The sequence below is a fragment of the Parus major genome, chromosome 3 (genome assembly GCF_001522545.3).
Source record: "Parus major isolate Abel chromosome 3, Parus_major1.1, whole genome shotgun sequence".
In the NCBI taxonomy this organism is placed as follows: Eukaryota; Metazoa; Chordata; class Aves; order Passeriformes; family Paridae; genus Parus; species Parus major.
In genome coordinates, this window is record NC_031770.1 from 35,331,740 (window position 1) to 35,358,975 (window position 27,236).

The 27,236-nt window shown below is 40.1% G+C and overlaps 3 protein-coding genes across 8 annotated transcripts in view; 2 read left to right on the forward strand and 1 right to left on the reverse strand.

Annotated features, from left to right (window-relative positions):
- Window positions 1-16,351, forward strand: part of GPATCH11 (G-patch domain containing 11) — a 26,168-nt gene extending 9,817 nt beyond the window's left edge. The window contains exon 9 of the mRNA XM_015621472.1: window positions 16,058-16,351. The gene's annotated coding sequence lies outside the window, so the exon portion shown is untranslated. The remainder of the gene's footprint in view (window positions 1-16,057) is intronic.
- EIF2AK2 (eukaryotic translation initiation factor 2 alpha kinase 2) overlaps window positions 1-20,848 on the reverse strand; it is a 23,683-nt gene extending 2,835 nt beyond the window's left edge. Inside the window, exons 1-16 of one of the 6 annotated variants that reach the window (XM_033512622.1) lie at window positions 20,736-20,848; window positions 20,435-20,530; window positions 19,878-19,985; window positions 18,667-18,793; window positions 15,016-15,130; window positions 13,741-13,910; window positions 12,102-12,204; window positions 10,336-10,418; window positions 9,438-9,525; window positions 8,960-8,991; window positions 8,657-8,791; window positions 8,098-8,217; window positions 6,916-7,023; window positions 5,108-5,300; window positions 2,366-2,491; window positions 1,666-1,761 (exon numbers count right to left, since the gene is read on the reverse strand). In XM_033512622.1, coding sequence (XP_033368513.1) covers window positions 1,666-1,761; window positions 2,366-2,491; window positions 5,108-5,300; window positions 6,916-7,023; window positions 8,098-8,217; window positions 8,657-8,791; window positions 8,960-8,991; window positions 9,438-9,525; window positions 10,336-10,418; window positions 12,102-12,204; window positions 13,741-13,910; window positions 15,016-15,130; window positions 18,667-18,770 — 1,473 coding nt within the window. In that variant the 5' untranslated portion in view covers window positions 18,771-18,793; window positions 19,878-19,985; window positions 20,435-20,530; window positions 20,736-20,848. Of the gene's footprint in view, window positions 1-1,665; window positions 1,762-2,365; window positions 2,492-5,107; window positions 5,301-6,915; window positions 7,024-8,097; window positions 8,218-8,656; window positions 8,792-8,959; window positions 8,992-9,437; window positions 9,526-10,335; window positions 10,419-12,101; window positions 12,205-13,740; window positions 13,911-15,015; window positions 15,131-15,558; window positions 16,059-18,540; window positions 18,640-18,666; window positions 18,794-19,295; window positions 19,405-19,877; window positions 19,986-20,434; window positions 20,531-20,735 lie in introns of those variants that run through there. The other 5 variants (XM_033512624.1, XM_033512623.1, XM_033512625.1 and 2 more) reach the window with 5 other exon arrangements.
- Window positions 20,849-22,856: 2,008 nt separating this feature from the next.
- On the forward strand, window positions 22,857-26,998 carry NANP (N-acetylneuraminic acid phosphatase). The gene is made up of 2 exons (XM_015621470.2): window positions 22,857-23,045; window positions 23,193-26,998. The coding sequence occupies exons 1-2, from the start codon at window positions 22,956-22,958 to the stop codon at window positions 23,886-23,888; spliced, it is 786 nt and encodes a 261-aa protein (XP_015476956.1). The 5' UTR covers window positions 22,857-22,955; the 3' UTR covers window positions 23,889-26,998.
- Window positions 26,999-27,236: the final 238 nt, after the last annotated feature.

Here is a 27,236-nt window from a genome sequence, read left to right on the forward strand (position 1 = left end):
CCTGTTCAGCCCCGAGAAGAGGCACTGAGAGGGGAGCTCATCAATGGCTGTGAGTGTCTGAAGGGAGGTGCCAGGAGGATGCAGCCAGGCTCTGCTCACTGGTGCTGAGCAGTAGGACAGGAGGCAACGGGCAGAAAGTGATGCACAGGAAGCTCCACCTGAACATGAGGAAGATCTTCTTTACTGTGTGGTGACTGAGCACTGGAACAGATTGCCCAGAGAGGCTGTGGAGTCTCCCTGACTGGAGATACACTAGACACAAGTGCAAGTAATGTGCTCTAGGGAACCTTGCTTGAGCAGGTGGGTTGGACTAGATGACCTCCAGTGGTCCCTTCCAACTTCAGTCATTCTGTGATTCTGCAAGTGGCTTTCTGGTTAAACAGTCTGCTTAATTCATTTGCTGTTAAGTGTTAATGTCTGCCTGAAGATGACAGTCATGTTCTTGGACTTAGCTGTGTATCCCATATCATCAGCTAGTCTTATGGATCCCTATAAGCCTGGCATAGCAAGCCCTTTACAACCACTATCCAGTAAAACAACAGCTCCTCTGAACTTCGAGTTTTTTCCCCTACTCTTTAGCAGTAGCTTTAAGCCTGTGACCCTACGTGTTGGGTATCATGAACTGAACCAGTTACTCAGCACAGAATAATCAGCTTTGCTTTTACATGATGTTCTCGCAGCAGGGCTTGCCAGCACTAGAGTTTATCATATTCCATTAAGTGAAATTCTTCCTAATCTAATGGAGCAGCTGAACACCATCCTAGGACTTTCCATCCACATAACTTCTCCACCTGCCTGCAGAGCACAAGATTTTTATAGTTTAAGGAAAGGATGCTTTTCCAACTGTAAACACTGTGGGACTGTGCATGCATTTGCAGTCAACTGTGAGCAGGAACAGAAGATCTGAGGAAGTACTGCAAGGTGGCTGGACAAGTTGAACAGACACACTGGTATGATTTTCTAACACTGGCAAAAGGACCTGACTAACTGTTCAAAGTCTTAGTCTAACCACAGTTACTTTAGACAAGATACCCAGCAGCTACATCAATATCTCCCACCAATATGAAGGTTTGCACATAAAAAGCTCAAAACATATACAAGATACCTTTTAAAAGAAAGCTTAAGTAACATGGGATTTTCTTTTTGAAATAATATCTGTTTCACTTCAAGCAATGTTTTTCAAATACTTTTGTTTTCATCTTGGAAAACTGCAAGGGTTTTGATTTGGTGGAAACTCTTCTTGCTCCACTGTGCAGTGAAGACAAGAGCATGGCAGAGACAAAAGTCACCCATCCATAATTTTTATTTTCTAAAATTAGAAAAATACTCCCTTTAAGTTTCTCGTCAAAGAAAAATATTTATAAGAAACTTGACATCCTTTTTTGCTTGTCTTTGTCCTTTAGCATGCTCAGGCTTTAGTGTGTATGTAGTAGGACAGAAGTGTAATAAACTGTAGTATTTTTTTCCTTCAGTTACAACATTTCAGCTAAGGTGTGAGGTCTTACAGGCTTCACAGAAATGAATTAAGGAAAAAAATGTAAATAGAGATAGTACTCTAGATAAAGAGATTCCTTCTAGAATGCTATCAATATGTGATACCAGCAGCAAGGCAAAACAACAACAACAACAACAAAGTGGGAGTTTTTAAATTTAAAGATTACATACCTTAGCTTTTTCATGGTAAGTGAATGCCGAAAGAATTTCAAACCAAATTAATCCCAGTGCATAAATATCTACTTCCTTTCCATATCTGGCCCCAGACTAGAAAGATTAGAACAGAACAATACAGGCATCAAATCCAACTGGAGAACAGCACTTCTTAAAGCAAAATTTAATGTCAGCAAAAATTTCCACCCCAAGGCTACAGGACTGGCCCTACTCAATATCCTTCTTAATTGTTAACCCTTTCTGCCTCAGACCTGTTAAATAGTGACTACTATGTCACACTGAACACCCTGAAATTAAATTACAGGTTCTACAGGCCTGTACAGATAAAGCATGCCAATATTGTCGTGTGACAAATAATGAAACAGAGAAACTCAAATGATGCAATTAACAGGGGCCCAAAATTCAAATTTAAATATATGTCTGGCAGCCTGGTTTTACAAGAGCATTCCTTACAGCATGCAGTGTCAAACTGTATGTTCACACAAAGCAAAAAAACATGAACACACTTGTGTTCTCCAGAATACAGTTATCCAGTTACAGAATACACTTTCTCCAGGATACAGTTATCCTTGCATACAGTCATACCAAGGAATTTAAGACAACATGCTTTAATACTGAGATTAAGATTGAAAACATCCAATGCTGAGTTTATAGCGCACATCTACTTATGGAGATACTCATACAGCAGGATAATTACCTGTTCTGGTGCCATATATGATTTTGTTCCTCTGTCCTCAGTTAGAGTCTCAAATGCCACAGAAGTCACAAGACCAAAGTCACCTATTTTTATTTTTTCTTTGTGTGATATGAATATATTCTGAGGCTATTTTCATACATATAAATGAAAAGAAGAAAAAAAAAATCACCAAATGACCAAGGTTTATCATCAAGCATAATCAGCCACAGAAGTGTTCCCCATAAAATTTGGTAATTGTTCAGAAAGTAACATTAAGAAACCAATGGTGTGGAAAGAGAAATAAGTTAAATCAATTTTTAAAAACACAAACTAGACTTCAAATAATACACTCTGCAGTAACTGCACCTTTTTCCCACTAGCTCAGTCATAACTGTATCATGCTTTAATTGCTCTTCAAATACATTGCGCATATAACATTCTAATATCCCAAAGTGCTTTTTCACTCTTCAATCCTAGCCAGGACTTCATACGCTTGGTCAAAGCATTTAGTCTCACATGGAATTCCACTCAAGTCAGAGTTTCTCCTAGGCACAAAGGGATCACATGTAGTAAATTAAATGCAGTGTTAAGGCTTACTACAGGTATCCCAGAGTATCACTTTCACATTTCCATTAAACTTCCCCTTTTAAAATTTGACCGTGTCATGGCTTAAGGCCAGTTGGCAACCAACTAAGCACCACACAGTGGAATGGGAGGGACAATCAAAAGTAAGCATGTAAGCTGTGTTACAAATAGTTTAATAATTGAAACAAAAGTAAAATTTAATAACAATGGTAAATAATAATGATAAAAGGATTAAAAAAAAACAAACCAAAACAAGGAGAAACAAGTGATGCACAATACAATTGCTCACCACCCACTGACTGATGCCAGATTCCCTCCCTAAGCCCAGATCAGCCCCCCTTCCATGTAAAAACAGTCTTTGACTTAAAATAAACACTACCTAGTAGCAACCAAACATCAGTGTTATCAGCATTATTATAATAGTGAACCCAAAACACAGCACTGTACCACCTCTTGAAAAGAAATTAACTGTATCCTAGCCAAAACCAGAACACAAAGAACTAAAAACAGAATGATATATTTTTCAATTAAGTTTCTCAAAGATGGTGAAGGAACTTCATCTTCTGAATGTTTTTAAAACATTCAGAAACAAAACCAAACCAAATAGCCTCACACTATCTTTTACTCAAAGAAGCTCTAGAGGACCATAAGGCCAGGACATACTTAATAGTCAACAGGAAGAGATCTTCATGTAAAGAATGCTCAGTGTAGTTGTTCTGTTCAAGTCTGACCATGTCCACACATATTTAATATAGTACCTGCAACTGGCTACACTATTTAATGACTCTGTTCCTATCAGGCACAAATTACTTTAATCTCAGCTTGAACCTATCCTGCAACTTTGACTCTGGGCTATGGATACCTCAGGTGGCCAAACACCTAAGCTGACAGCAGATCAAAGAGGAGAGGAAGGTTCTCAATTCAAATACAGGTAGAAGAGTTAGCAGCATAACTTGGTTTTAGTCAGGAGAGGGTTAGTTTGTACAATAATCAGTTCTTCTATACCACCTCATGTCATTTTCTGGGAATGGGGGAAGGATTCACTTCTGGGTAATAGGAGCATGGCCATGAACAGGTAGTGCTCCAAGGTGAATTTTTTGCATGTGAATCACTCTGTTTTTAGACTTCTGGTTTTAATAATATTACTGGTTTTGTTTGTTCTTCTTTTCTTATCTCATTGCTGTTTCCAGTAAATTTTTCTTATATAAACCTGTGCTCTTTTCCTTTTGTGCCTCCAGTTCTTCTCTCCAGTCTGCCACAGGGGAGGGGAAAGTCAGTGAGCAGTGTGTGGATTCAGTAGGAACATTAAACTGGAGAATACCACTCCTGATCGACCACAGCCTTATTCCTACCTCCGCTAGTAGAGCATGAGACTCCTAATCTCAGGGTCAAGGGTTTGAACCCCGTCTTGAGCATCAAATACAGCCGGGGTGTGGAAGGGGTCAAGTGAGGCATTTGTGGGTTCACTGGAGCAGCCTGCTGTGAAGGGACTTCAGTCCCAGCTGTCAAGGTCTCTGGTGGTGGGAATTTGACTTCCACAGTGGCTCCTGAGTGATCAGGCAGGGAAGTTAGCTTAACTCTAGGAATGCCACCACACTAATGATTTTTTTTCATAAAGTGAGTGATTTAAAACTCTCTAAGCAATATTATAGGTTCCATCTGAAGCCATGAAGGCTTTGTCCCTTATAATCTTTATATTGAAATAAAATCTTCTTATGACTGTGCACATCTAGAGACTGAAATTCTATCCAAAATTGTAACATTCAAACAATTTGTATGCATACACAGGACAAAAGTAACTAGAGCATGTTATCAAACACAGCATGTATTAGGATAAACTATCCCTTTAAAATATGGCAAGAGCAGACTCTCTGGACTCAACTTTTATTTCTCCAACAGGCAACAGTAACACACTGAAAATGCCTGTTAGCTGAGGACTACTGATTCTTTGAATTCAGAATTGCATTCTGAGTTCCTCCAAGTTTACCTTTTGATTTTAAGATGAGGTTCAGCCAGCTGCTGAAAGAAAATCACTAGCAATATCCAAAGAAGCACATTGCTAGGGTACGTAACAGAGTAAGCAAGCACTATAACAATTTAACATTCTCTGAAATTCCAGTAAGTATACTGTCTTTAAATTCAATTTTTTTTCTTTATTTCTTTACCTATCCTACGTACCTTGAGGTCTCGATGAATTAACTCTTCAGAATGAATATATTCCACCCCTTTCACTATTTGTAAAAATTTGGTTTGTGCCACTGCATGGTACTTTCGGTCTTCTCTCTTTTTTGCAATCCAGTTTTCCAATGTTCCTTGTTCACAGAATTCCATTTGGATGAAAAGACAGCAAATTTTTTGGTCTGAATTTTGGCTTCAAAAGAAAATTAAAATTAAAATTGGCAAGATACAATTCCTCCCAAATCATCTTCAAAGGCCTTTTTTGCTAATAATTATTTTTGGAGTTACCCAAAACAAAGTCTGCAAGTCCCTTAATTTTAAAAAAGATCCTAGAGGAATTTGTTTTAAATAAATAGGACTGCAACCCAAAGAATCCCTGCTCAGTTGCTACATACTCCTGAAATATTTCTGAAGTTTTGCTTGCTTTCTAGTTTCACACTGGAAGTTTTCTGAGAGCCCAAGTTCAATTTCCCTCATATCTAGAGGCATGTCCTATTCAGGAAGAAATACCACTGTCCTTGGTTCCCATATGACCTTGTAGGAACTGCTCCGAGTCCCTGACATATGTTCTCTATTCTGCTTCAGAAACACAGCACCTGCCTTCCTATCCTGCCCAGAATGGTCATGTACTTTCCAACTCTGTCGTGTCATGAAGGTAGTGACCATTTTTGACATTGGACTGCTAGTCACAGAAACTCTTCTGAGAGCTGCAAATCTAGATTAAATACATTCACCCATCTGGCAGCCTCACATATTCCAGAGAAGCCCATAGGATAGGCTGAGGCTGGAGATGGTGAGGGGAAGGAAAATACAAAGAGAAGCATGCACTGTTTTTTCCAATGTACATTGTGTGATGAGTGCCCTTGAATAAAGCTACTCGAGGCACTGAAAGAACAAGCATTAAATGGCTCAGGACTCTCTGTAGCCTTGAGGTCAGGGCACGACTTCCAGTCTGGGTGCTCAGCTTTGAGGACTTTTTTTCTGTCTTTTACCCAATAACTGTTTAATGTAAAATACATACACGATATTGAGGCTCCAACATATTAATGGTTCCGTTTTGACAGACTTTCCCCCCCCCCCATTTTACTCTCATTTAATGAGCATAGTTATGGAGAGGTGTCATGCCAACCATAATTTTGAATCCATTAATATTTTATGGCTCTAAGTAAGTATGACAGCCTGTCTGAAGAGTATGAATTCACAACTAGTGAAAAAAGCTTACCAAAGGAGCTTGGGAAAGTTTTTAGTCTAACTTACAAGTAAAACTCTCAGCATTGTTTTACCAGAAGTCTCAGTGTCAAAGGAGTACCTCTAAATTAAAGAACATTTCATTTTGTATTCCTTTTCTAAACAATCAAAACTGTTTCAGGCATCACGGTTAAAAAATTAACTTAGGGAAATAATTAAATCTATGATAGTTACTGGCTGACCAGTACTTACTATGAAAAGTAAACTTCTGATCAGGAATTTGGTAGCCAAATGTCAGAAAATTTTTTAGTTTCTATTGTTAGTTTTTGCCCCAAATTTTGAGTTCTACAGTCTTACTCTCCTCTACACATTCATTAAGTTTCATATATTGAGAGAGGAGAGAAATATAAAATCATGTTATCTTAATCAAGAAAAAGAAGATAGAAATATACTTAATGACATACAACCTGCTGCTGGAAAGTATTGTGCATTTTCACCTAGCAGTATGATTTCACATGTGTGCATTTATATTCGTATAATAATTGATAACCAATTATCAACAGCATAAAGTTCACTACAGCAAAAAAGTTTGTGAATGCAAACTATTATTCTGTAGTTACCTTGAGTCCGGGTCCTTTATACGGTCGTACCCTTTCCAGCTGCAATGATACCGCACTATGTTCTCATGTGTAAGTCTTGCAAGTCCTTGTGCTTCCCGTTCCACTTTCCTGTCAGGAGCAGGGGAAAGAATTTTAAAAAATAAGGCATTTCCCTATTACAATGTAATACAAAGTTAAATAAAAGATATGCTGTCAAGTGGCAGGATACAGATAGTTTTACATTAATTTAAAAACAAAGCATAATATTGTCCTTCATATAAGTTCAAAGTTCAAAACAGAAGTTACAAATTTGGTGGGGTTATTTTCACCTCCTCAGTTATTCAACATGCAAAAAGTGTTTAAATCCCCACTCAAAAAAATCTGAAAGAGCAAATAGCTGCAAACCTGCCAGCAGAGCAGCAGTCATTACTTGAAGAACCAGTAGGTTTTCAGTATAGTTCTTAGGATACCAGTATCAATGAAAATAACACATACTTTCAAGGAACACAAGAATCCAAAGGAATATGTACACATTACACAATTTAAGGAACAAGTATCTCCAACAATTAAAAACATTTTCAATGGATAACCTAAAAGAAATTAATTTTTTCAACTGCTGATAAAATACTCCACTAGGTAATGGTTACAGAAAATTACTTTCAAAAAAATTAAGATCATAATTCTCTCTTGAGATTTATAAAAGCCAAGTAACACAACTTGAGAGTAGTGACTACATGGGTCACATATAAAGCATTTTCCAATTACAAACCACAAAATTTATTACTTGTATTTTTTCTATTTTCTGTAATTATAGTTATTTTGCATTACTGATTTGGAATTTTTCCATGTAGCCTGTCAAAAGTAACAGGACTGCTTTCAGTGTTTTAGTAATCATCCGGTTTTCTTCATACACATTTTGCTATATTAGCAACCAGAGCACTGCTACTGTGTTCAGGGAAAAGAGAACTTAGCACACCTACATTTTTACAGCTCCATCAGAAATTAACCCATTACATGCAAAATTTAACAAAGGTTCAGCACCACTTTCAGCTTACTTGGAAATAAAGAAAACAGTTTACTAGAAAGGACAGACAATAATGAAAATCACCTAAATGCTCCTATTATTGTTGAACAGAGAAAACAAAGTATTAAAATCTTGATTAAGTTTGTCCTAAAAGACAGAAGTAAATACACAGTACGTACTCTGTGAATTCAACTCGCTTGATTGCATAGGCTGTCTTATCACACTTGGATACTGCCTTGAAAACATTCCCAAAACCACCTGCACCAATAACCTCTATTTTTTCGAAAAGAGAGAGAAATCTTTAAAAAAAAAAAAAAAAGGAAAACCACACTTAATTATACTTAATTTTCAATTAAGAGTATCAAATAATCTTTACAGATCATCTACAATCTTGACATCTACTACAATATCCTAGTGATCATTTGACAAATCTACAGATCTAAACCACAGCCTTGGAGATTAAAACAACATGGGAAACTGACCCTTTCAGGCGTGTCAGGTGATTACCCTCACATCTTTACATGAGTGATGTTTGGTTGTGAGCTTTAAATACCATTGCTTGTCAATTTCTATGCTAGATTTGAGATTTCCACGAAAAAGAAATTTAATTTCAATTTTCTTTGAACGTTCTTTTTACAGTAGTATTTTCCCTCCTTCTACCATAAATAAAAAAATAAATCTAGATTCATATATACTGTTATTGCCTTAAAAATATTAATTTAAAAAAAACCTTCTTACGTTTCATTGACAGTGTGTGGACTCCCATTCTCTTCTCCAGCATTTGTGTCCACATCTGGTGAACTTTCATTTGAATCTGACCTTTTTTTTTCCTCTTCCTTGTTTCTTAAATTAGCAAAATTAGCTGCCAATTTTCTTTAACAAGGATAAAAGCAAAATTTATAATGAGCCATTCTTCTAACACATGATGAGAAAAGAAATGTACCTCCCAATAGCAGCATTTCTTTAGTAGAGATAAAAAAATAAATAAAGATATTTGCAATATAGTTTACAGGAGATGGCAATCTCAAAATAAACACATACCTTTTGTTCAGGACAGGATTTTGTGCGTTTCTCTACATGGAAAACAGGAAAAAAAAAAGCCTTTCTGAGGTATCCTGAATATTTTCACTGTAGTTGGTTTAAAACATGTCTGATAATGTATCTAGGAATTGCCTATAAATATGATCATACCTTATGTAAACAATGTCATAAGAATGAATCTTAGCTATGCATAACATTACCATTGCAAAAACATACATACCATTATCATTGCAAAAAATTAGCTTAGTTTGACCCTTCTCTTGGTTATAGTACCATTTCTTAAACACTACATAAATTTGATCCACAATACAGAAGGAAATGAGTAATGATTAACAATACTGAATTTTCTTAGGAAAAATGCATGTATTTTCCAATGATTAGTGGATAAAAGAACAAACTGATGTTACACTCTTACAAGAAGCATGCCCCATTCAGGGTCTAAAACATCATTATGAGGAAGATGATTTTCATACTATACCTGAAAAAGTGAAGGCTTTTCAGACATTGTCATGTCTTTCATTTTTTCTACCAACTGTGCAGATGGGTCATCAAAGCAAATGCTGTTTCTATTGAAAAATAATGGACTATTTTTAGGTGAAAGTAACACAATAATTAATAAAATTACTGTCACAAGAAAAGAAGTACCAAAAACCCCACACTTTTTAAAGCAAAACCTGAAAAGGCATTAACAATCATGACTGATTTAAACTACAAAACGTCCTGCTTGAAAGCTACTAAAATAACACCACTTCGTAATATTCTCCATAATTTCTATTATGAAATGAGTCTGTGATATCTAGAAGATATAAGAATGTAAAAGTAGTAGTGGCACTACAGTCAAACTGCTGGTTCTCAAATCACATATCAAACAATGTATGTTCAGCTTCTTTTGCTAAGCAAATTTTTCCCTTTGGTGGAAATGACGATTCATGTAGAATGAAAAAAGGGGGAGAAAAAAGAAAAAAGGGAGAGAAGAAAGCAGAATATGGAGCACAGGAAAGTACTGAAATTGAATTACACTGAGTTCACAAAAGTGTCACAACAGCAAAATTAGTGTTAAAATGGGATGAAATAAGGCTATTGAGTGAGGTAGGCTAATCCATTTACATCACAGTAAAAATGCTTCTGAAAGAACTACCTATGGCAAAACAGGAATAAATCAGAAAGCTCTAAGCTTTACCATACAGACTCACATAAAATTGCACAAGTAGAACAAACTTTGCTCCAAAGTATAAGGAACAGAAGTTAAAATTAGATGGCTCTATACTGCAATAAAACAATAAAATTATATACTTTTATATATTTAGACTTAGAGAACACTGCCCTCCAAGATTAGCAAATACATTGTTATCACATTAGCAGTGAACCCAACTTACTCTGAGTCAGACCCAGTTGACACTTCAGAGAAATTGCTACATTTGTTAAGTGTACAACTGCCATTAGATCTTTCAGTTTCCATCTGGAAAAAAAAGAAAAGCCAAGAATGTTTAACAAAATCACATGAACAAATCCCTAGTGCAAAAAATGCCATCCAAAGTGGGCAGAGGGAAGATTAAAGGGTCCAAAGAGAAAGCTGTTAACTGCACTAAACATTCAAAGCCCTGCAGAGGAAAGGCAACTGCCCAATTTTCTCCTAGAGAAAGGAAAACCACAAGGCCCTGTCACAGTGAGTGTACTATACAGACATATTTACAAAAGTAGTCTGGATTCTATTCAAAACTAGGATGAGAGTAAGAGTTATGGAAAGCAAATATCTTTGCTGTTTGCTGCATGTGCAACTGCTGTGTGGAAAATGTTAGGCTTTGATATATGTAATCAGCAGAACTGAAAATCTGAGTCAGTACAAATTGACATTCAATGTCTTCAGCATGAAAACACTGCAAAACTCATAACTAAATTGGGGTTGAATAAAAAAAACCTACCCCAAATACTTAGCAGTGGTTCTTCCCCTTCCTCCCCCCACCCATGTCATAAGAGCATAAAAGTAATATTAAAAGCAACACCAACACCTACAATGGATATACACTATCACATCACAAAAAGTAAACAAACTTGTTTTCTTTTTATATTTCCTGGTTTTCCATCATGGTACCATGGAAACCAAAACATAGGATTTATGTTTCAATGACAGCCAACAAATAAACCCCTTTTTATAAATACAGGAGTACTGGACCTTTACTACTTTTTGCCAGTCATATTTTGCTTGTTACACAAACATCACTGAGAATTGGGAAAAATTAAAAACAAAACCAATCTACCCCAAATTTAGACTAACGGGTATACAAATTCTGCTTGAGGTAGTAAATTTCAGACATTGGTGAAAATAAAAAGATCACTGGGTTTGCAATATAGGAAAATATTAAGAAAGGCTCCTAGACCTGTAATAGTCAATTAATTAATTACATGGTTGACCTTAAAAAGCATTGAATATGCTCAGTAACAGCCAAATAATTTTAAAAGTACTTAAAAGTAAAAAAGAATCCTTCCCTCCCCCATGCTGCCATAGTTTATTTTAAACTACACTCCATTTAAGTTAGTTTGTATGTTCTGTACAGTTCAAAAGTGGGTTTGAATCACTACTGGAATTCTGATAATTTTTTGCACACATGGAAATAACAGTTTTCAACATGAAGACAACAGCTCTGCTCTCCAGAGAATGGTATCAGCAATTGTTTCACTAGACTCTGCCTTGGAACACTACTGAAGGCAAGTCCTGTTGATTCTGAGTCTTGCCTTTGGCTCTCACATTCCACTATAGATTTTTGATTCAACAGAAGATGGTAAAAAAAGTATGTTCATAGCCTGCCAGTTCAATAACACTTCACTCAAAAGACAACTGGTATACAAGTAAGAATTTAGAAATTTTTAATATGTGTGCATTCTTGAATGACAATATATCAGAGCTATTCTGCAACAGAGAGATATCAACTGTTAAGATTTTTTTTTAATCCAGAATTGAATATAGAAACATAAATTCTACTAACAGTAGCCCAACCGACATATTAAGATATGGATTGTTTCCCTCTTTAATGGAATCCATGGAATATGCTTTTGAATGCAATGAGGAAATTGGTTCAAAGATTTAAACTTCTGTGATAAGGCTAAATATAGCACATATTGTCAGAGAGCTTGCTTTATTTACCTTCTCATATGCTTCTTTTGCAGCAGCTTGTTTTGCAGCAATTAGGGAAGGTCCAGTGCCCCTTCCATACAAAACACCACTAATTGTACAGCTAACAGAATACCTGTAAAATACAACAGGGAATCAAGTCTTATATGCCACATGATAAGTCTTAATTTAATGATTTTTAGATACTACAATCAACTGACATTATGGAATGGAAATCTGAAATACACACTTCAGGACAGTGTTTTCAATATATATTTAATCTAATAATAATGCTAGGTAACTAATTTGTTGCACTTTCAAGGTAACCCACTTTCAGAGCCTGGCACAATCATGGAAAAGATTATTCTGGGAGGTATTGATATGTTTATCAATAACAACACAGTCATTGGTCACAGCCAGCATGGCTTCATGAAGGGAAAGCTCTGATTTCCTTCTATGGCAGGGTACTCCCCCCAGCTGATCTAGGAAAGAAAGATGATGCAATCTTTTTGGATTTTGGCCAAGTTTTTCATACCATCTTCCACAGCATCCTTCTGGACAAAATATCTGGCACACAGCTGGATAACCATGCTTACAATGATGGGTGAGCAGCTGGCTCATGGGTCAGGCACAAAGCGTTACAGGGAATGGGGATGGCATCAGGCTGGGGACCTGTCACTAGTGGTGCTCTGCTCCATTCTCAGCCCTGTGCTCTTCAGCATCTTCATTAACAACTTGTACACAGGACTCAAAGGATACCAAGTAATTTTGCTGACAAGACTAAACTGGGAGGAGGTGTTGACTCCTTCAAGGGCAGGGAAGCCCTGCAGAGAGACCAACACACTAAAATTAAGAGATGAGCAATCACCAATCATGTGAAATTGAACAAGGGCAAGTGCCGAATTCTGCAGTTGGGATGGGACAACCCAGGTTGCGTGTATAGGCTTGGGAACAGGAGGCTGGAGAGCAGCACTGTGGAAAGGCACCAGTGTATCCTGGTCACTGGCAAGTTGAACCTGAGCCAGCAGTGCCCTGGCAGCCAGGAGGGAAAACCCTGTCCTGGGGGTCATCAAGAACAGCATGGCCAGCTGGGCAAGGGAGGGGATTGTCCTGCTCTGCTCTGAGCTGGGGAGGCCTCACCTTGAGTCCTGTGTGCAGTTTTGGATGCCATAATGAAAAATGACATCAAGCTATTGGGGAATGTCTGAAGGATGACAACAAAGATGGTGAAGGGCCTTGAGGAGCAGCCGTATGAGGAGCAGCTGAGCTGAGGTCACTTGGGCTGTTCAGACTGGAGGAGACTGAGGGGCAACCTCACTGCAGTTATAACTTCCTTGTAAGGGGAAGAGGAGGGGCAGGCACCAATTTCTTCTCTCTGGTGACCAGTGACAGGACTCAAAGAGAGAGCATGAAGTTGAGTCAGAATAAGTTTAGGTCAGATATCAGGAAAAGATTCTTCACCCAGAGGATGGTTGGGCACTGGAACAGGCCCCCCAAGAAAGTGGTCACAGCACCAAGCCTGACAGCTCAAGAAGCTTTTGGATAATGCTCTCAGGCAGATGGCGTGACTCCTTCTAAAGATTCAGCTAACATGACCAAGGATAACTAATGGTAGTATAAGTAAACACAGGAAAGTATCAGAAGGAAGCAGGAAGATTAAATTATATCTTACGTGGGAGCATGGGCATCTCCAGTACGAGTTTTCCTAGGATAGTCAACGTCTTGATGCGTCCTTTGTGAAAAAACATTTAATAGGCTGACATAATCTTTGTCTAGTGCAGGTGATGAGGTTGTTTGAGTTGTTGTTAACTCTGCAGCTTCCATATTTGAGGGACTCTTAGGCTATAAAGCAAACAAAACAGGTAACTTAAAAACCTAAGGTTAACATTAAGATAAACAGTGCACAAGAACTAACATATCTGCAAGGTTTGTCCACATTCCAAGACTCTTAAGAAATCCCATTTTCTGTCCTTTGTGGCAAAGGACAGTCATCCCAAGGAAAATTATTACATTTTGAATAAATGTAAAGCCAGCTTTCCAAGTACTACACTTCAGCCTTTAGCAACTTCTCACCATGCCTCATCCCACCCCTTTTAGGAAAATATAGGAAATGAGCTGTGAAGAAGGGATGGCAGCAAGATTCTGCTGCTGCTCCCATTTAACAAGGGCTGCAAATGCTCCTGTGCATGTACAAAAGGGAAAAGCAGCACTTTTCAGCAGTCTCATGATCAGTCAACATCAGTAACATATCAGCAAACATGCAGCAGTTCGTTAAAGTAATTGCAGTGACAGTAAAAGCCATACAGAAAAATGTAAGGAAAGATTTCACACAAAAGATGCGAAGAAGCAGAGTCAAAAAGAAAAATAAAGAATGGCAAATAAAGAAGGGCAAAACACTTGGCAGGAAAGGAGCAAAATTCAAACCTAGACTTAATCAAGTACAGATAGAGTATATAACCAGCTATACTGTAAAGAATACAATGAAAAGGAAAAAAAAAGATGAATAAGAACAAGTGAAAGTAAGTAATCTCATTAGCAGAGTGGCAACAGACACACTGAGTTATGCCCTGCAAATGTTTTGAAGACATTGAATCACTGAACAGGTGTCAAGATATAAAAGTACCACTGTCCACTCTGCATACACCAAGGCAGGTTAACAAAGACAAATACATTTCCTCCTCCTCCTATAACAGCAGAGGAGGAAACAGTCACAATATATCAACCCTACAGGAAAACAGTAAGAAAAACAATTCAGTGATAAAAAGTAGAGAAGTGCCAAGTAACACAGAACAAAGACAACTTCAACTTAATGAATTAGAAACTTAAACAACAAATTAAACAACATTTTATTGGTCTACTTTTAGATATTCATCCTCAACATTTACTACATTACATATGATGTACATGGCACAGTAACCCCCAAAACTTAATCCCACTATTTACTCACCTGTTTCTTAATAATTTTCCACGTTTCTTTTGCTGCTACTGCTTTTGCTTCTTTTTTACTTTTACCTGTGCCTCTACCATATTCCTCATTTTCTATTTTGACCACAACTGTGAACCTGCAATAAAGGAAACTTGTCTAAAACATTGCTACATTTTTCCCACATACATACTTTAACAACCTTATCAGATTAAACTTTGTGTTTATTATCTACAAAGCGCTATAAGGTAACTGGAAAGTATTGAAGCATTAATGTGTTTTTATTATATCAAGCCTATGATTATCATAATACTTTAGTATATTTTTTTAAATTTTCCTCTCCAGTCACAAATGCATAGACTTTATTAGTTCCAACAGTATTTTTAACTGCTTAACTACTTTTTAATTTTTTTTTTTTTTTAGAAAGCATTAGAATGAATGAGATCATCATTACAAGAAAGTTTGTAAAGCCCTAACATCAGGACAACATCTCAGCAGTGCAACACTACGCACAGGAAAAATTAGCTAATCTTGATTTCAGGAAACCAGACGCGATATTGCACTCACCTTTAATACCCTTTGATGTGCACTGCTTAGTAAGAGCAAAAACCACATCTGGTGCTTGTGAGACAGGAATTTAAAGGCAGTCACAAAAAAAGCCCCACCAAAACAAACAAACAAACACACAAGCACAAGCCCCAGTCCTGCCTTTCTGTGCTCAACTGCTGATCACTCTCTGTCCCTCATTCCATAACTGTGCATGTCCTGCTTCCCATGTTCATGTGGCAGCTCCATGATTCAGAATTGGAATCTGATGCAGTACTGATGGTACTGGGATGGGATGGAAGGGGATGACACTAACATCTAGCTCACTAACTTAGAGCATATAACTAACATGTAACTAACTAACATGTAACAAATAAAATATAACTAACTAACTCAGAGCACCCAGAATGGTGCTATGTTGTGGCTTTGGGACTAAAACAGGGTCAATGTTTTACCTACTGCTGAGTAGTGTTTTCACAGCACCAAAGTTTTTTTCCTTTTTCCCACTCTGGCCTTCTAGCAAGCAGAAGGGAGCTATGTGAGAAGCTGGGAAGAAGGACAACCAAGGCAGGTGGCCAGAGAGATATTCCATGACATATAGCATCATACTCAGCAATAAAAGCTGGGAGATGAAGAAGGAAGCGGGGAATACCCAGGACTATAATGTTTGCCTCTCCAAGTAAACACTGGGCACAACGAAGCTCCACTTTCTTGGAAACATCTGCCTGCTGATGGGAAGGAGTAAGCAACTTCCTTACTTTGCTTTGGTCACACATCCAGCTATGCTTTGTCTATTAAACTGTCTTTATCTCGATCCACAAGTTTTTCTCCCTTTCACCTTTCTGATTCTCTACCTGTCCCACTGGGGGAAAGTGAATTGGCTGGGGGTTTCAGTGCCTCCTGGGGTCAATCCACCGCTGTGCCCTCGTAACAAATGGCTGGATTTCAGATAAATCAGTCCTTACAGATCCAACTTGTCCTGCAGCTGCAAAACTCCTAATGTTTCTGATACTGCCTTTGTATGAAAGGCAACAGAGGAGAAAATAATTGGATTTCCGCCTTTGGCAGCAGCACACACTTGCACCAAGTTAAAGTGACTGTTGGAGCCTCGGGGCACCTCTGTGCCTCAGATTGCAGCAGAACACGTAAATGCTCACAGCCAACAAGATGGATTCACAGAGTCAAGGTACAGCACCGTGAGCTCCTCTGCAGGCAAATTCTTCTCAAATAGCATAGTGACTTTAGGAACTCACTTTTTTCATTATTCCAACCTCATTCTCCACCTCCCTTTAATGAAATATTTGGGTGGGAAACAATGAAGATGCAGAAGAGTGCTTGCTCTCATTGTGTAAGCAAAGCTTAACAAGAAATCTTAAGGGGAAAAACAGCAGGAAAAGACACACCCATAGTGTGCCATATAGGCTACACATAGGAAACAGCAAAGAAAAAACAAAAACATGTAAGAAAGGTTGTTCTTTGGGAAGGAGTTTGTCAGTCAACCCATACCTAGGCACTGAATACTACACACATTCAGCTATGACACTGCATCCAAAAGACATCATTTTATCTAAGCATCCTGAGGAAATCTGCAGTGAGTCTCCATGACCAAGTTGAGGATTGCCTGCAGGAAAGTTACATGAGTTGCTCATAAAGGCAGAGTCATAGTCATCCACCATGAACCCCAAGTTCATAAGCAATTCCCAGACTTAACAGTTTAGGCAGGACTGGCCTAATTGTCCATTCTCTGTGGTCCCAGACCAAGAAAGCTCAGGACTGAGCCACCCTGGGCTCTTTAAACTTTCTTACATTGTGCTCAGCACTGACCCTGTCAGACACAGTAACGGAAGCAGCCACAGCACCAGAACCATGACACCATGGGAGGTATCTCTGCATCAGGCCCCAGATTTATGAAATGGGACACAGCACAGAAGAGTTAGGGAGCCAGCTCACAACCTGCAGTGCTCAATGCTTCCAGTTAGCAGGCAGCACACTGGGAAAGAGCAGCACAAGGGGACTGAAGGAGTTTTACAGCACACATCACTACAGCCAGACACTTTACACTATATCCTTGGAATAACCCAAGTTACCCAGGATTTTCCTAGATACCACAACAATGGGTTGAATTTCATTTGTGAACGTAACATTAGACACAGAAAAACAATGAAAAATCACAATAAATGGGATAAGTTATTTGGAATGTATGTAAGTTCTGTCAATCCCATGTCATCACTTTTGAAGAATGAAGATGTTGCTGCATGATCACAGCTGTGGTCTTTACTGCAATAAGGGTTACTTTGTTAAATTACATGAGCCACATGGGGAAAAAATTAAGACAACTGATTAATATTATAATTATAATAATAATTATAATTATAAGGTCCAGATAGTATTTATTCATTTATTCTGGGATGGTAGTTGGGCTCAAGAATATATGTGCAGGCTGTACTGACAACATGCAACAACACATCAAAAGAAACGTAATTATTAGCATGAGGCTCATCTTCATGCAAACTAGCAAAAAAAATTTAAAAATTCACACAAGGAAATATTACAGATTTTGAGTACATACAACCTTTGGAAAGGGAAAAAAAATACACTATATCAATGCTAAAAAATAAAATATACTCCCTCACCTGTAATTGTCTTTAAAAGGGAAAGCAAAACTTCTTAAGCAGAAAGACTCTTTTCTTGTAAGAGATGTTAAAAAATATACTACACATTAAATACATTAGTATGCAATCAGTTAATACACTCAACCTTTCTGGTTAGAAATCAACAATGCTTTGTAAACACTGCTTTGAAGCATTTAAATCACAAACTGAAATTCTTGCTGTAACCCAATCCACCTTCTGAGAGGAGATGCATAACATACAATAGAGTTACTAGTAAGTAGCAGGTTCATTGCTGGTACTTTCTGAAAAAGAGCCATCACCCTTGAAATAAGTCTTTCTCTTTAAACTGTATCACATGACATTTTCCCCATGCGTCTACCAGTCAACTCACCGTTTCAACTAGCTTTCCCACTACGTATGTACTTTCAGCAAACTAACAGTTGTGACTGCAAGCTTTACACGGTTTGTTCATTGCAGGAAGAGCCCTGCTAGTTATTGACATGCAAAGTAAACTTACTCACGATCATGAGGTGGGCCGGTCTCACTGACGGTGACGTACTGCACTTCAAGTTTACGTGCTTGAGTGTACCGGTTGATCGCCGCCACATACTCACAATCCATTTTGACACAATCTTCAATAGATGCTGCAAAGTAACATTCAAAGATGTGTCTGTTGCTCTAGACACAGAATAAAAGCAGCCCCTAATCCTGGTAGATAGGTCACTGCTACGATATGAAATAGAAAATTGGTGCCAGTAACAAAGTTCATAGGAAACTAATTCGAATTTCCAATTCCAATGATAGGTCTGCAAAAATTTTGGAAATCATTGCTTGGAACAACAGTTTTAGAAAGCATTGTGGAGAATTTAGGGATTAGAGAAGATTTCTTAGCAGATTTCTTAACAGAAAAAGATTGAATCATTCACTGAATTCTGCGGGAGGAAAATAATCAGTAACGTTCCTCCATCATTAGAATCAGTTCCTTCAGAAGAGAACCCGACGGCACTTAACATATCCCTTGGAGCAGCGATGACGCCAGGCGTAGCCACACGAACCGAAGATGACCGCAGGCTGCCGTCACCGAGCGCGGTGGGCCATCTGTCACGGACCCCTGCCCTTCCTCCCGCGCCCCCGCCCCGCCGGTACCTCCGAGCGGCTGCCGATGCTGCGGGACCCGCGGACGCTCCAGCTGCCTGCGCGGCCCGGCCCGGCCCGGCGCGCAGATCCCGCCCAGTTTCGTTTCCCGCAGCACCGCCCGGCCCGCCTGAGAACATGAAACGAAACCGAAAGGGAGGCGATGCCGGGAGATCCCCGCAGGGAGCGGCTGGCTCCGGCCCGAGGCTGGCGGGGGCCGCGCTCTGCCCGGCGCAGGGAGAGGCGCCTCCCGCGCTCCTGAGCTTACGGGGAACCGAGGGTTCCGAGGCAAGCGAGGGGTTTCGCAAAGACCTGACCCCCCAGCCTTGCCCCTGACTCGCTGGCGCCTTTTTCTGTTCTAGTAACCACACGCTATAGCTCAGCAACGTGGCCAGCGGAGAGCAGGGCACACCCAAATACAGCCAAACCCCGGAGTTTTACACTGTCATAGTCTCCCCCGGGGCGTCAGTCCCGCTCTTCCTTCTCGTCTTCTCCTGCCTCCCCGCTCCGTGTTCATTCACCGCACTGGCGTTGCCTTATCCAAAAGGTTGGCAGCCACCGGCTCCTGCCGTTACTCTCAAGTAGTCTATTCACCTGGCTGCGGTCACCTGTCTTCATGTCCTTTGTTTTCCCAAAGGCTGGAATGCATGGCCTCTTGTCTCAAGCTCCAACCTGGAGCCCAATCTGAATCTGTATTTTAATCTGTGGATTGCAGGCCAAGACACCAGGGTGAGAATTATTCCTCAACACACTGAGTTTAAAATATATTATGGGTATCACTGAACATGAATGCAGTTCATAATAAATCTCTTACTGGCATAAAGGGAAAAAAATCAGCCACCAAATTAATAATATATTCTGTGAAAGTGGGAAATAAATAATCAATAATCCATAAATAAATAATAAATAAATAAGTGGGAATAATCCCCAAGATTAGTTTTCAGGGGCTAGATGTAAAGGATGCAGCATTTGACTTCCACTTGTGCACACAAGTCACCTACTCCTGATCACCCAGATTTGATTCCCACCCCTTGCAAGGTCTCTCTCCAGCAGAAAGCCTGGTTTGAAAGGACCAGTGTGAAAGGTACACAGCAGTAAGCCTTAGGTCTTCCTCAGTATAAGGAAACAGCTTGGGCACCCAGGAAGCTCACCTGCTCTCTCACAGTGCTAACACGACCAAAAAGGATCCCATTGAGACACCAGTGGGGATGCAGGAAAAAACCATCAGAGTGCCAGATGCTGAACTCCTAAACATAATCATTTTGTAGCCAGAAAAAAGGGAAAACTATGATATGAGTTGAATAATTCACAAATTATTATTATTATTATTACTATTACTATTATTATTTATAGATAACAGGTGTTCCTTGGAAGTGTTTATTTGATGATGTTCCTTTTTAAAAGATACGCAGAGCAGTTCCTCATTTAAAGATACCAAACTGTCATTCTTACATTATCACTTCTAGAATGTGCAGTGTATCTTATGTTTCAGCTACTCAGGTTTCCCGTGACTGCTCTTTTCCTGGTTCTCAGCTTCTGTGAGGGATTTCCAGCCTCGAGTGAGCCTGTGAAAGAACAAGGAGAAAGTAGCGCACTTGCTGATAGATAAATCTGTCATGAGTGAGCTTATTTGCTGACCCTGGGGTCCAAATAAATAACAGCACATCAAACAGGCTGGCTGAAGTTCAACAACCTGGCAGAGAATTTTCCAAGTGTACATAAAAGCACATTTTGCAGTTACACTCTAAAGTGAACAAACACTTTCTGTGCAGTCAGTTAGTGAGAAAACAGAAAATAAAAAAAAATTAAAATAAGTTTAAAATGTAATTATCATTTATTATTTAACTGCTTCAATTCTGTAACAGAAAGCTTCTAGTAAAAATATTTACCTTATAAAATCTTGTAAGACATTTCTTTTCCAACTATGACCTCTCTGATGGTTAAAGAGAGCACAAATATGAATTTTATGTAAATGTACCGTTTTCCAAAAACACACATAGGACCCACTGCTCACTCAATGCAGGGCTCCCTAAAACAAATGCCATCTTCCTAAGCAGAGTGAATCCTAGAGATTCAGCTATTTTTAACCACCCTTCTGAGTAAATTCTGAAAAACAGTAATTCAGTAGAGGCACATGAAATCCACATGCCTAACACCTTTTCTGACTTATCAAGCAAAACTAGCACATTTTATTAGAGCCAGCTAGAGTAATTTTATTAAAACACCTGTTATTGCCTTAACTATGAAGGATCCTTAGGCATCTCTGTTTCTTCTCAGAATCCCCCTCTCTCCTTAAAGGCTTGTCTTCTGTAGTTTTACTTATCATATGCCAGGCTCTTGGACACAATTACTTTGGCCTTGCATGTGACTCAATGTCTTCTATCAGATAAGGAGATTGCTATCAAAGGTGCAGTTTTTAGAACCGAAAGTGACCTGGAGTGAACTTCCAATTTTTGTTAGGAGACAAAGTTTTCTCCAGCTTTGTGAATTGCAGTTAAGGAATAATGTCTAATCCACATTAGTAGTATTAAACACTAATCAAATTAAGAAAATTTGCTTGCTGGCTATTAAAAAATACCTTGTGTATCTCAAAACATTATCAATGAACAAGAGCCTATTAACCTTCATCTTGGGGAAAATCATCAATTCTGAAACAGACTGATGTGCTGGTACGCACACCTAAAAATCTTGTTCTATGAAGCTGTTCAGGCCTTCATTCAAATACCTTTGTGATTCATTTACGCTATAAAATATTGAGTTTTGGAATTTCAAGTAATCCTTTATTATATGGGTTCTCCGAATAGCGGAGTTACAGTGCAGTTGCTGACTTTGGCTTTATTAGGAATACTTGCTTTTGGATTATGCTGTGGCTGCTGTGCCCGCAGGTAACTGCAGAAGGACACACTCCAGAAGGCAAGCGGGAAAGCAGAACTGAACCGAATCTTTTGCGTGCGTATCCTCCTCCTGCAGGTCCCCGTTCACAGAACGCTTCGGAGTGCAAACCTACAGGCCTCGGCATCTTTGGGCGTCACGCTGCGACCCCGTGTAGATGCCGCTCCCTGAGGCTGGGACAGCTCGCCAAGCTGCCACCAACAGCCGGGAGCGGGCAGGCCTGCCCGGGTGGAAGCGCTGCGAGGGGAATTCTTTCACGGCAAAGCTGTTCTCTGGCAGCATCTCAACAGGTTATTTTCCAACCAGCTGCCAGCTGTCCCGTTGCCTCATCCAGAAAGCATTCCTACACAGAGGAAAAAAAAAAAAAAACCAAAGGAAAAGACCGAACATCGAAAGACCCCACGCCACGCCCGGGGCCCCGTAGAGCCGCTGCTCCTCCCCGGGCTCAGCCGCAGCCCCCCGGCATGGCTCCCCTTCCCCGCGCGTTCCGCGGCCTTTCTTCCTGGTCTTTCTTCCCGGCCCCAACCCCACGAGCTGCGGGATTCGGGCAGGGTCTCCTCATAGCCCATTCCTGAGCGCTAACAATCCTCCTTTTCTGGGGGGCGCCTGGGAGCGCCGAGCTCCGCCCGCAGCCCAGCGCGCCCCGGGCCCCGCCCCGCGGGCCTGACGTGAGGGGCGGGCGGCCCCGCCGCGCTGTGCCCGGCACGGGCGGCTCTGCTGGCGGTCAGGGGCGCTCCCCTCCGCCGTCCGAGCGGGGCGGCTCTGGCGGGAGGCGGCGCCATGGGGCTGCACGGCGTCAAGGCGGTGTTCTTCGACCTGGACAACACGCTGATCGACACGGCGGCGGCGGGGCGGCGCGCCATCGAGGAGGTACTGCCCTTCTCCCCCTTTCCGACCCGGGGCCCGCGGCTCCCGGCCCGGCGGCGCCGCGCGTGTCCCGCTCCCTCCCCTGCTGACGCGCGGCCGGGGGTCGCTCCCGGGAGCGCGCCCTGACGCGCGCCCCCGCGTCCCTTGCAGGTGATAAGCGCCTTGCAGTCCAAGCACCACTACGGGGAGGGGGAGGCCCGCGCCATCTGCGATAAGGTCCAGGCTAAGCTCCTCAAGGAGTGCCACGATCCCGCCAAGATGTGCATCACAGACCTGCGGATTTCGCACTGGGAGGAGGCGATCCAGGAGACCATCGGCGGGGAGGCGAACCGCGACCTGGCGGCCGAGTGCTATTACCTGTGGAAGACGACGCGGCTGCAGCACCTGGCGCTGGCCGAGGACACGCGGGCCATGCTCACCGAGCTGCGGAAAGGCCTCCGCCTGCTGCTCCTCACCAACGGCGACCGGCAGACGCAGAGGGAGAAGATCGAGGCGTGCGCCTGCCAGCCCTACTTCGATGCCATCGTTGTGGGGGGAGAGCAGAAAGAGGAGAAACCGGCGCCATCCATATTTCATTACTGTTGCGATCTCCTGGGGGTGCAGCCCGCAGAGTGTGTGATGGTCGGTGACTCTCTAGATACAGATATCCAAGGAGGCCTGAATGCTGGCTTGAAAGCAACGGTCTGGTTAAACAAAGCAATGACCGCCCCAGTAGATACCTCCCCCGTACCTCATTATATTATTTCTTCTGTACTGGATCTTCCAGCAGTTTTACAGAAGATGGAGCACAACATTAATGCTAAGTTAGAAACTGACCATATGGCTAGTAGCAATGAAGCACACTGATGATGGTTCCAGCATACAGAGACCTGCTGAGCTGTTAGGTGACACATGCTTTTTTTAAAAATCTGACCCTAGGAGTTTGAACTCATCTATGGTCTCTTTTAAACAGCAGAGGAATGAATAAGAGCACAGTTGTCAGTGAAAACAGGACAGAAATACAGAATTATATTCATTTAAATGATGCAAGTGCAGTTCATTTGAAGCAAGTGCCTCTGTCTGGAAGTTGTTTTGGCAGACTCTGGCAGAAGTCTGTCTGTCTCTGACCTAAGTTGACAGTCTCTAGTTTTTATAGAGGAAAAGAAAATTTTAATGTTCTGAACTTTATCATGCTTTCCTGATTTGTAAGCTTAGCAGAAGCTTCAGTTCCAACCTTGTGTGCAGTGTGTAAGAGAAGGTTGAGAAGGTGAGAAAGAGAGTGTGGTGCGGTCTGGTAAATCTTCACAATTGATCTGCAGTTAATCTCAGGAACTGGGGTGAATCTGTTTCTCAGATGATTAGAAATGCTCTGCCTTTGACCTTTTTTACAAGTTTTAGAATTTTTTTCAGACTTTGCAGTGACTTTTCTTTTATGGAACCTGTATCTTTTGCCAAAAGTACTTAAATGTTCATCAAAAATTTGCTTTTTTATCGGGGACCATTTATCAGAGGGACTTGATGAATAAGCTTTTACTTTATATTATCTTGATGCTTATGCAGATATGCAGTCTACTTGTAATTCAGATTATGATTTTTGTTGAAACGGATAAAACAGGGATATTTTCAATGGTGTTACTGTCCTGTCAGACTCTTCAGAAGCTAATATCATTGTTCTGTCTGATTTTATCAGTGAATTTTGATCAGACTTTTTGGAGAAACTGTTCTTGGTCTTGCTCAGGTGTATGACTACTCAGATTCAACTGTAGGATCAGTGGCTTTTTTTGACTGTTTTAATGGCACTGCTATATAATCCCTCCTTACTCCAGTTTGCATGTGTAATTCATGTGATTTATTCTGGAGAAAATACAAGCTTATTGTCTGTAAATTAGATCTCATGACTCTCTTCCAGGAAACTGGAAAATTATGTAGTATGTCTTACAGTACTGTATACAACTTTATAAGGTATATGTGATATTTCCACTCCATGTGGGAGATGACTCTCTAAAACAGTAAGGTTTCTCTTTCCTACATGATTAGATTAATTTATTTTTTTCTGTGCCTCATATTCTTACTACATAATGGGCAGGCATTCTCATATTAAATGGAAATGTAAACACTTGTTGGTGAGTCTGTGGTTTTCAGCCCTATTTGCTATATATTCACCGGGATCAGTATCAGACCATATATGAAATATCAAATTTTATATTTTTGAGTAGTTCTATGACAGATCTTTTGAGAATAGGGTTATTAGGCTACTGGCAAAAGAGTGTCTGGCATGTGGGCAGCGATAAGAAGTACAGAAACCTACCCTGAAATGGGTGTGGGGAAGAAATTCTATATACAAGAAACATTCATGTCAAATTAAAGGAACCTAACTGAATGCAGTTAAGTCTTGCATAGGATGATAGAGTCAGTTTAGAAGAGGCTTTTACTGGCCTGGGTTAAATTATTTGACAGGAGTTTAGGTTGGATCAAAATATATTGTTCCTGCATTGAGGAGGGAAAAAAAAAAAAGAAATACTTATTAAGTTTGGAGCCTCTTTCCCAACTGTTTGTTAGAAAAGGTAAAGCAGTTCACATTGCTTGTCTTACCCGGCCAAGACTGTTGAGACATCAGGTCAAGGAAGAGTACAGAGACAGGCCCCACCTATTCCTTGGAGGAAATGGGCATATACTGAAAACAATCCTTTTACAGTAGTATAGTAACATGAACCAGTGACACTGACTTGTCACACCTGCTGAAGGAAGAGGCCAAAGTTAAGATTTTGGTTTGCATTTGAAGAGCATGGAAACAGTCACTGGTTTAGCTGATGAGCAAAGCATTGCTAGTAATATTTCTTATAAGGGATGATTGAGACAAAAATAATAAAGATAATTGAGCCTGTCAGGGATACTGTGTAAAAGAAATGTATCCAAAAGATTAGTAGGATCCCTGAAGTAATCTAACCATACAATCTGATACAAAAGTCAACAGCTTTGCCTATAACAGCATCCCAAAGGAACTACAGGGTTACTGACTCTGTCTGGTTTACACAGCAGCAGGGTACTAGAACTTTGGTCAGAATGAGATTTCTGATACAGCTGATATTTAAAATAACAAATAATAATAATTCACAAGTCTGTCTGTGGACTTGGAGGAGATAGATACATAGTACACCAAGTTATCGTGTTTTAATCTAAATTGAGGCTCATATTCTCTTGTCACCTGCATCATTCTGAAGTGGCATGCTGAGCCTGCTTATTGTGCAAAGGGTCTCTTGTTTTGAAAGAGGCTGCTCTTTGTTCTCCCATTTCTTTTTGTCTCTGACTCTGAAAAACCACAGTAACTGCACCCTCAGGTGACAGTGTGGTCTGTAGAGGCTACACCTGAGTATATTTTTCCATTTCTGAGTACTGTACCAGACTGGATGTGGCTACTGGTGTCCAGAGAGGAAGCACTGTTATTATGATGCTTCTATAAAACAAGAAGAAACAGTAGAAGACTTCTCTGTCTAGGACCATTCTTAGAAGCAGTTACCCAATAAGCTGGATTAGGTATCTGGAGTATCTCTAAATACTCAAGATACTTTTCTTGGATGGACCTCTTGCAGAAAGGATAATAAAAAATAATTACATCTAGTACATCGGAAACATAAATGTAGTGATAGGATAATTTTCACATGAAGCAGGAACAAATAAATTAAACAGTCTATTAACAGTTCCCATTAAATTCTGGTTTTGCTTAGTGTTATGCTTTATTAAATTATCTAGTTTAAGCTATTTTGCCAAAACATGTGAAATAAAAAGAGGAAAAAGAAATTCTATCTATATTTTTTAAAACCTTCTTTTTCCAGATCAATATTACCTCCTGAGGTTAGTCTATGGTAACTTTGACTTCGGTGAAATGAACTGTTTAATAGTTTAATACCAACTGTATTTGAATTATTGATTTAAAATAACCCATGTACTAGTCAAATAAAAGTATTTTGTTTATGAAATATGTGGCTGACCACTCTATATTGCTGTGGATAAATACATTTGAGACCTGATTTACAACAAAGGGCAAGAGTTCTGTTTGTTTTTTAAAACAGCAGAGAATAAGGGTTTGAAATCCATGACCTCATGTTTAGGTGTGGTGACTGGGCGTAGTTTCAGTAATTTCAAACAGGCTGGAACATAATTATGTATTTATAAAGGTTCATGACCAGAGTCTGTATGTTGAATTGCCAGCTGCAG

Bases quoted from the DNA above. Each gene is read 5' to 3' on its own strand.
- NANP (XM_015621470.2), top strand. From the start codon at position 22,956: ATGGGGCTGCACGGCGTCAAGGCGGTGTTCTTCGACCTGGACAACACG. The intron at 23,046-23,192 runs GTACTGCCCTTC...CGTCCCTTGCAG, and splicing joins GGCGGCGCGCCATCGAGGAG to GTGATAAGCGCCTTGCAGTC.